Source organism: Vanacampus margaritifer, chromosome 15 (assembly GCF_051991255.1).
Source record: "Vanacampus margaritifer isolate UIUO_Vmar chromosome 15, RoL_Vmar_1.0, whole genome shotgun sequence".
In the NCBI taxonomy this organism is placed as follows: domain Eukaryota; kingdom Metazoa; phylum Chordata; class Actinopteri; order Syngnathiformes; family Syngnathidae; genus Vanacampus; species Vanacampus margaritifer.
The window spans coordinates 11,277,738-11,287,922 of NC_135446.1; the positions used below are offsets into that span (position 1 = coordinate 11,277,738).

The 10,185-nt window shown below is 39.4% G+C and overlaps 1 protein-coding gene and 1 long non-coding RNA gene across 3 annotated transcripts in view; one reads left to right on the top strand and one right to left on the bottom strand.

Moving 5' to 3' along the window:
* The window catches only part of tmem178bb (transmembrane protein 178Bb), an 86,479-nt gene extending 83,158 nt beyond the window's left edge, over positions 1–3,321 (top strand). For both annotated transcript variants that reach the window (XM_077545096.1, XM_077545095.1), the window contains 2 exons: positions 455–592; positions 2,408–3,321. In XM_077545096.1, coding sequence (XP_077401222.1) covers positions 455–592; positions 2,408–2,658 — 389 coding nt within the window. In that variant the 3' untranslated portion in view covers positions 2,659–3,321. The remainder of the gene's footprint in view (positions 1–454; positions 593–2,407) is intronic.
* Positions 144–8,994, bottom strand: LOC144035421 (uncharacterized). Its single transcript, XR_013288435.1, has 3 exons — positions 8,522–8,994; positions 8,392–8,451; positions 144–582 (listed from the first exon to the last, which is right to left on the bottom strand). It is a non-coding gene; the product is annotated as an uncharacterized LOC144035421 (long non-coding RNA).
* Between the last annotated feature and the right edge of the window lie 1,191 nt (positions 8,995–10,185).

The window sequence follows — 10,185 nt, forward strand, 5'->3', positions numbered from 1 at the left end:
TGCTGCTGTTTTGGCTAGCAAAAGAGTTTACAATGCAGTTCCATTTGGTTGAGTAGTTTATTTGGTAGTGTTTATAAAATAAGATATTTACAGTTACCAACTTTTATTTTCTTGATGGTTAAAAGGAGAAACTAGTATACTGTATTGTGCTGTAGAATCGACACAAAATTTAACACATGAAAAAGTTGGGGGGGGCGTGGCCTCTTGCATAATTTAAACCGATTTACGAGTAGATTTTCAAAACTCTGAGCTCCTAATCCCTCAGGAATTTCCGCATCAAAGCATCTTTCTTGTCTTGAGTCGTTCGACGGTTGATCATCTCCGATCATGCCTTACTTTCGCCTACTTAGCTTTAGTAAAACCGTTCCAAGTGTTTTCCTCCATTAAAAAACTTACTTGACGCCAGCCAGAATGCCGGGAGATAACCTCACTTTCTCCCTCCTTGCGTCCTCAGATTTGCGGCGAATGACGGCAGGGTTCATGGGCATGGCGGTGGCCATCATCCTGTTCGGCTGGATCATCGGCGTGCTCGGTTGCTGCTGGGATCGAGGACTCATGCAGTATGTGGCCGGCCTGCTGTTCCTGATGGGAGGTGAGTCACATCAAATTCACACGTAAGGCTATAATCAAGCAAGAAGCATGGCCTTAGTGCATTAGTCACAAAAATAACGCACTGAAAATCATTTGGTGCAGTGCTTTTAAATGCGAGGCATGTATTGTTCCTCTCTCGTGTGGCTTAGGTTTCTGTTTAAAACCGGCGTTTTAACTAGGCGTTATTGTGACCATTTTTGGGCTTTTTGTTGGTTCTGACCAAGCCATTTCAAAATAAAATACTGCCCACGGGTTAAGCCCTTTTGCATGATCTGAAAACATTCAAGAACATTCTATTACTTTGTTTATTTATATTATTTTGCAGGTGCGGGTCCTTTACTGGTGTGAAATAATTTCCTCACCAATCAAATGCAGATTAACAAACTATCAATAAAAAATAATAATAATAATAATGCTATGAAAAGATCTAATGCAAATCATTGGCAATTAAAGGATGTGATATATTCTCTCTATATACACAATGAACATGTAAGGGAATGAGAGAGCAAAAGAGAAAATTTTGTGCTTAATTAGCTTATTTTAGGAAGGAAAAAAAAGAAAAAAGACCCATCTAAGAGCATTCAAATCAGCCTGTACTCACACTAAACACAACAAAATGAGCTGCTGCGCACTTTTGTTGCCCCAGAAAATAGTAAAAGCAAAACAAAAGAAGGATGATTTACCCACTGATGGCGATGGCAAAAATATGAAAACAAATTCATATTAAAAAACCTCCTTCCCTTAGGTTTAATTAAAAGAGACGTTTTGTGTTGTTGTTGTCGTTTTTTTTCAAAAATAGTTTGGAACTCTGATACAACCAAGAGGCATAACATCGTTGGATGCAGTACACTGTTTTAGTGTGTTATTTGTGAAATAATAATTCCCTACTTAAAGCAAAAAAATAAATGAGGGCTCATCATGTATAAAATACAATTGTTTGCCACCAGAGAGAAAATATCCTGGGCGTTTTTTTATTGGCGATTTTAATTGTGATTTAGGTCAATGAACGGGAACTCACAGAGAAGTGTTTGCGCCCGGCGAGGATTAATGCGGTGCCCGGCGGTTGTATATCGAACAGGCAATTAGAAGGCACAAGGCAAGGCTAGGCCAGACCGCAGAGGCAGAATCCCAAAGAGGCAGCCCATAAGGTAATGTAGCGTTCCAAATGAGGCCGAATTTAGAACCAGCTGCCTCTAATAAAAGTCCAAAATAAAACACCGTTGTGGTGAGTTAGTAATTAGGCTGCGAGTCCTCGCGAACGGCAGCGCTTGACGGGAAATGAGGGAGTGGCTTTAAGAAAGCATTCGGAACCAACATTTAATCACACATTGTTTGGGATTTATCAAAGGAATGCAAGGTTGCTGGAATAAAATGGATTTTAGATTAACCTTTGGCTTCATGAATGAGACTGACGCACCGAGTATACAGTGCGCGTGGAAAATGAACAGTTTCACTTTCCTTTCTTTTCTTTGGTCCTTCCTCGGGTCTCCTGACGGCCTCACGACTCTGGCTGGAAGTGTTCGTTTTAGGTGAACGGTATGGGATTTTTTAATAGGTTTTTTGGTGAACTAATGAATACACACACACACTCGCACATACAAAAAAATAAAAAAGAGAGCAATGATGATGACATGTCAAATCGGTAAAATTACCGAATGAACAATACTGAGCTCTCCAGGAAAAAAAAAAAAAAGACAATGAACAGGACGAAAGAGTTCACGTGTGTGGAAAAAGCTGTAAGGTTGGCCCAATCTGACTTGGAGTTGCTGGTGGCAGGCTTAGCTGTTGACGTCATGCCCCATCTGTTTTTTTGCAGGCACCTTCTGCATCATCTCCCTGTGCACCTGCGTCGCCGGCATCAACTTTGAGCTCTCGCGCTACCCGCGCTACCTGTACGGCCTGCCCGACGACATCGGCCACGGCTACGGCTGGTCCATGTTCTGCGCCTGGGGAGGTCTGGGCCTGACCCTCATCGCCGGCTTCTTCTGCACGCTGGCGCCTTCCGTGCAGCCGATACCCAGGTCCACCTGCCCCAAGTCCCGACAGGAGAACGGCACCGTGTGCTAAAGCGGGCCCGAAAAAGCTCCGTCGACCGACGCGGAGAAAATAACCATTTGTCCATTTATCAACCGATCACCGCTCTCTCCTGGTTACCGTTTTGGGGTTTCTTTTATTTCTGTGTTTAAAAATGGGTGTTTGAAGATCTGCTATATTGAAGAAAAAAAAACTGAGAGAAAAAAAAAAACAACAGAAATATTATCACAAAATACCAAGTTGTGCGTGTTTAATTGTTGTGGAGCTGTACCACGTTTGAAAAAGGACATTTGCGGTTGGCTAAAGAAGAGGCTAGGAATTCTTTCTCTGAACTTTGACTATGGAGGGAATCCCTTCTAAAAAAATCAATCACAGCGATGGCTTTGAAGTTTCTTCTGGATTTGGCCTCTCGGGATCTTTGAGGAATGGACTTGATGGAATCAACAAACTGCCGAAGTTACCTTGGGATTTATGGACCTACGTTGTTGTATTATACTGTACAGGATATTCCAAGAGACAACCAGGAAGTGTCATTCCATCCCTCTTTAGGTGCATACGACGATAGCATAGCTACCATTTTATACATCGATTTCCTTTTTAAACAAAGCCATTCACATTGCGAACGAACTGAGCAGATGTGAGTTTTGTTCCCATTCTAGTCATTAGAAGTTAATGTATGTATGATGTGTGTTTGTGTGTGTGTGGTGGGGGTTGTTCATCATGGGGAGGGGGGTGGGGGGGGGGGCATGTAAAAATGATCAGAAGTAAAGTGAAGCCCTGCTTTTTGTGGCAAGTTTTGATGATGGAGAGATGCAGTATCCTGTTTAATGCAAACTGATTCATGCCACGACTGAAATGTTTAGTTCGCAGTTCTTTGTTGAGAAAGAATGATGAGAAAATCTCATTTCACCACCAGGCAACCAAGACTTACCAAGGCTCGGAAATGCCGAAATAACAAAGCACAAAAAGGAAACACTGCTGTACAGATGTTTCCCCAGTCAGGGGCCAACAATAATAATAATAATAATAAAACAACATTAATATCTATTTAATCATTTCATTTGAAGAAGTTACATTGTTACATACTCAAACTTAATGTTGCTAATTCTGTTAACATAGAGAAATATCACATTTCAGGGTGAAAAAAAACTAACCTGACTGTTAAAAAAAAATAAAAAAGCCCCTTCCACCTCATCGGGTCACATTTTTCAAGAAGCCCCAAGCAAATAATTTAACTGTGATTACCTTTTAAAAAGGGCAAAGCCCTTGTTTATTGGGTTGTCTGCGTTTTCTCACTGTTGGCTTTAAACCTCAATCAGTCATTAAAGTCCCTTTTACTGACAACCGCAACCATGATTTGTGTGCCTCTGCTGTCCCTTTGAAAAAGCGGTGAGAAAATTATTGCAGTTTATAAAACAACCACTACCAAAAAAAAAATTTCAGTCACCTTGAACAACAACAGAAACCTCATTTGTAATGTTCCCAAGTTGCCATGACGAACAGTACCAATTAGGTAGTATATGTGTGAGATTTATATATAAACGATTTTAATTTAGTCTGCCGTTAAGGACTAAACTAACAAAGTTGAAAAATCGGATTTTTCTTACTCGCATCTAGAACCTGTTGCATTTGTGAGTAAAATTCCAATTAAAAGGTGAGCTGGCTTGTATGGTCATAATAGGCTTGACATGCAAAATTAGAAATGATTAAATATGTAGTGGTTATTTTATCTACAATGAATCTATCCAAATGAAAGCATTCCAGTCCCGGGTTGACAATGTTAATGTTTTGGGGTTAGAGTAGTATCCAGCCATTATGCACATGTTATGCCGAGTGGAATTTCTCTGTGGCAACACAATTTCTAAATGGAAGTTTACTTAAAATGAATCATTTTGCCATTTCCACGTAAACTTTTGGGAACGTCAATCATCACCTTAACTTAGACTGTTAGTCATGAAACAGTTTTATCTGGATTTCATCCATCTTGGCTTGTACAACACATAACACAATGCTTATTAGCGTTTTCAAAAATTGTTAGTCTCTAAAGTCATATTAGAACCTTTCATATAAACAAGAAGAAAAAAAACATTTTTTTTGCAAGTATATTGCTCTTTTCCATTGATTTGGTAACAGTAAGTTAAAAATGGATTACTATTATCCTTAATGCTTTAAACCCAAACTGACTGTTTTCATTTTTCTGGTTTATTATATGTAAAAAAAAAAAAAAAAAAAAATCTATTTTGTGAATTAATGATTCAGAACGAGTGTTATTTTGGACAGAACAATATTTAATATTCACTGTCAAGTTCAAAGTGCACAGACATGCATTTCCTTGTCAGTATTGATCACATTTGGCCACACTGATTAAAACAAGTAAATATGGATCAGGTATGCTAGAATTTCTTAGAACTAGTCACACTGGAATATTTTCTACTCTCATTCAGGGCATGTTCCCTTGGACGTGCGCCTGAGGCAATTGAGCATGAAATTACTTGAACCCGACCGGACACCAAGGGCTCTGCTGCTTAAAATTGTCATCGAAAATGAAACGGATGTAAGGACATGCACACATGCGGACAGACTTCTAAATAAATAAATAAATAAATAAATAATGGTGCACGTGGGTCAGGAAAAAAAAGCACAAAGTTAAGGTTTTCTTGTATTCACATTTCTGTCACCTGTGTCTCCAACAGCGACAGTGCAGGCCAACGGGAGAATCCCACATAAATATCCATGAACAAAATAGTAACGATGCACCAAACATCAACATAAAAGTGGTCAGACTTTACCGAACATAAAATCTTTGCACAAAAAAAAAAAAAGAAATGTTGCCGATTGACACGAGTCATATTTGAGAAGCACATGGCCATGAGAGTTTGTCACGCAATGGAAAGCCCTGAAAAAAATAAAAATAAAAATCCTACTATTTGATGTATCTGAAATTCTGGTGACTTATCTTTTTAATGACAGTGATACTGCAACTCCCATTCTGGACAGAGTCAAATATGATCTATCAAAATTTGCATACATCAGTAATGTGTCTGTTGAGTGAACATAAAAATAAGATTTGAGAAAAAAAAAAAAAAGAGGAAATGTTCAACTGTGGAATGTAAAATCACAACAGAATAAATCTCATCGGTGTTTACTAATAGGCTACTGTTGTTTGTCATCCATGTTGGTGAATGGAGATCAGGCAGTGACAGTGAAAAACAATACTGATGTTGTGTCTCTTGCATTAGTACGAGAAAACTAATTTTACCGAATAGCACATTTAAAGTTAAAAAATAATAACAGATTAAATAAAACTTCATAAAATTAATAATTTTTTTTATGGAGAGCTCAGTATTATTCATTCGGTAATTTTACCGATTTGACATGTCATCATCATTGCTCTTTTTTTCCTTTTTTTTTTTGTATGTGGGTGAGTATGTGTATGTGCGTACGTGCGAGTGCGTGTGTGTGAATTCATTAGTTCACCTAAAACCTATTAAAAAATCCCATACCGTTCACCTAAACCGAACACTTCCAGCCAGAGTCGTGAGGCCGTCAGGAGACCCGAGGAAGGACCAAAGAAAAGAAAGGAAAGTCAAATCCAGCACCGACCAGACACCACCCACCAGATATAAATATTAATTAATATTTAAGCTCCAAAATGTTCAAACAAATCATATTTCATCTTATGAACGTGCTAGCTTAATGCTAACGTAAATGGGCTTTTACTTGTATAACACTTTTTTTTGCAGGTTCAGTATCTTGCTCAAGGACACTTCGATATGGTCACAATGACTGGGAATTGAACCTACAACCGCTCTGTTGGGGAAACCACTGAGCCGTGCTGTCCCAACGTGTAATGAGAAGCCCCATAGACTTTAAGACATACAAACTGGTGGTCCATGTTTCAGTCATTGCCGCAGCACCAACACAAATAAGGCCCTATTTTTAGTGCTGAGCTGGTAAGCCATATTTCAGAGTATATCGCAATTTGTAGGAAGCTGTAACTCTTCCTGTCGCCCACCCAATGTCACAATCCGTCTACCTAATGAATTTTCACATCCTGATTTGATACAAAGTCGTTAGGAATCTAATGGCGGCCACATTAAGAGAGCTTATTTCTCTCTCCTGACATCGTCTTGCAGCCTCCACCACTGTAAGATCTCGACAAGTTAATTGGCCCACGCGGAAACCATTTGGGGACCGTCCTTTCAAATGTGTTCACAGGAAGTAGCGGTGCAGGAAACAAGAGTCAAGAGTCTCCCGGGAGCTTGCTCAACCATTCAGCTTTAAAAGGAGCGACATCAGTGAGTGGCAGGTCACACTTTAGGAAATTATGTCACAGCCCTGTTACAGAGTGCTTATTTTGGCACTGCTATGAATGCATTCTTTATATTTCCGCTTATTCTGCGGACTGGGAGAACTGAAACAATCAGCAAGGTCTCACAGATCTCAGAACATCTCCAAGGAATCCATCCAACGCTACAAGAAAGCCACCCCCACTGCTTTCCAACCACCTACTAAATATGAAGAATGCTTTCACATAACATTCGATGTTATAGAACAATATGTGATTTCTTCCGCAGAAAACTGCTAAAATTAAATCATACAAGTGTTGCATCATCATCAGGCATGTTTCCGGTATTACGCAAGTCACCCTCATGTAACTAACAGAAAAGAACTTGTAGCATTTATTTAACCCTGGAGGACCCACGGGGTCAAATTTGGCCCCTATAAATTGCTACTCAAATAACAAAGACCTTTTTTTTTTCCAGCAGTGATTTTGTCCCTGTGTTCTTGTTTCCATTGGCCAAAGTATGTTTGTACATTCAAAATCCAGTTCTAAAATGCAACAAATAAAACAAAAAAATTATATTGTTCAATGTAGCTGTGTATTTGATTGATTATTTTCTTAAATTCTAAATAATTTACTGACAGTTTTTGTTATTCAGATTATTCGAAATGATACCTCTAAATCCCAAAGGGTCAAATTTCACCCTAATCCTAAATTAGGGAATATATTGAAAAAAAACATTGAAAAAACATATATTTTGGTGTTCAGTGAACTTATAGCAGTCATTTAATGTATAATTCATAATTTTCCAAAGAAGAAAAGGGTTCTTGGGTTCTCCAGGGTTAAAAATAAATAAATAAATAAAAACTTTTTAACAAGCTGCACTCGATTGTCTCATTTATATTTCAATGGTGTCATTTCGAGTAAAGCTCACTTTGCCAGTACGCTCTTAAGTTGGACAACTGACAGTTCGCTGTCCTGATATGCATAGTTAGGCCCAGAGGTGTTTGAATGGCGAGGTTTTATGTCTAAAACTGTCACGATGCGGAGTGGAGGACCCAAATGCAGGGAGGCGGGAGAACCACGGCAGGGAAGCATGTACTACTAAACACTATTTATTTAACAAAAACACTACCAAGGGTACTGGGTGAACAAAACCAACAAAGCTCTGAAAAGACCAAAAATCAAAGTAACAACAAAACACCAGTGGTGACAGCGAAACAATGATCCAACAAAGACTGGACAAAACCAGGGAACTAAATACAAGACAACTGACGAGAAAACGAGAGACACCTGGACAAGACACAAGTGGCTGGGGGGAGGATGATTGGATGACACAAGGGAACAGGATGACTAGTACAGGTGCAAACAAAACCTAACGAGCAAGACAGGACACCAATCATAACAAAAACACTTCCAGGCTGTAAATATGAAATAATCAGACGGAAAAACAGGAACAAAGAAAGAGAACAGTCCCTTACCTTTACTTCTGTGTTTGCCTTGCAAACTAGGTCATCGTGACCCTCATAAACTGAGGAACCCTGGAAATAGATTCTCAATTACCACACTTTTGTCACATAAAGTGGATAAAAAAAAAAAAGGTTTACACACTCTTGCTAAAATGCGGAGTTTTGTGACATAAGCAAATTAAAGATTAAAAAAAATAAAATTATCAAAACGCTGGGTAAACTCAATTAAAACAAGCAAATGGGCCACGACATGTCATTCCTTAGAAGATGTACAAAAAAAAAATCATTAAAATGTCTTAGCTGTGACAAAATGGTGGCGTAAGCTCAGAAGCTAACCACACCGACAACGACCGGCTGTGTGGAACAGAAGGACAAGCTGTGAACCGATTGGCCAAAAAGGTAGACAATGCCCAGATGGAACTAATCAACAGCAGGCTGGAAGAAGTAAAGCAGCCAAACGAGCAAGCTAAAAAAAAAAAGCTACAAAAGGAAATCAATAGACCAGAAAAAAATGTGACTTAAAATAAAAATAGATATGTTGTGTATTGCTGCTGACATCCCATGCAGAGCCATATATAGAGAAAGTAACAAGATGGCGTCCATATGTCATGTGACCAGCAGTTAACCCAGAGGTGGGCATCGAGGTTTTGCATGTTGCCCTTCTCCAACACAGCTGATATATGATCAGCTCATCAGCAAGCTCAGCATAAGCCTGATAACAATCCTGTTGATTGGAATCAGCTTGTGTTGAAAGTGGGAAACCTCCAAAACCTGCATCCCCTCGAGGACCGAGATTGGTCAAATGCTGTCACATGACAAATGGACGCCATCTTGTTACCATTCTTGAAACCGAGGCTTTGTCCGAATGTAAAGCCTTGTCTCCTAACCCCTCATTTATTAAATAGCCCTTCACTGTACAGTGACTTAATATGTAGTGCCCTCATTCATTCGTTCTCTACTTTCTCTATATCATGTGACCACCGTAAATCTTACGACGCACTGGTGCATAAATCACCGACTATTTATTGGGAATGAAAATGTTTTAAAACAACTTTATTTCCTTTGTTATACATATTTTCAACTAAAACTAATGAATTAATTCCGTAGTATATATTAATGCATCGGATTTGATTCCCGCGCTTGCGCTGTCGCTCGCGCCATGGTTTTTTTCATAGGCATGCCCGCAATGCATTGTGGGTAATTTTGAGTGCCCTACATTTTCGTTCCCCTGACACTCGGACGCCACTACAAAATAGCGTGACCCATAAGTAAGGCACATTCGAACACAGCCCGAGTTGGCCAAACTCTCTCTACATACGGCTCTGATCCCATGAAGTGTGCAGCGCCCCCTGGGTTATCTGTGTGTAATGACGGAGGATTATTCTTGGTGAAAAAGACCTCCCCGTGTTCTGCGTCTTTCGTCTTTAAAATCATACTCCTCGACGAGGACATAACAAGATATGTCTTCTTGGAATGACAAATGTTAGGTCAGGTCTCAATTGTGGTTAGCTCTGTGGAGGAGTCAAAACAAATTCCACTGTCCTCTGAGACATGGCACAATTTGTGGCGTTTTGAAAAGAGTTTCAGTTAGACTTTAGTCATTATAGGGATGAATAATAAAGTTTTCTGTCTTTACTGATTTTTTTTTTTTTGTGTGTGGTTTAACCCATGCTCTGCGTAGCTTTGTCACCATATTGTGGCATCCTGGTACCCAGGAACTATGTTGAAGTCAGGGTGAGGCGCTTCATTTTGTGCCATCTCCAGTATAGGGAAGTTGCAAAACCTATTTGAAGGGGTGTCAATTAC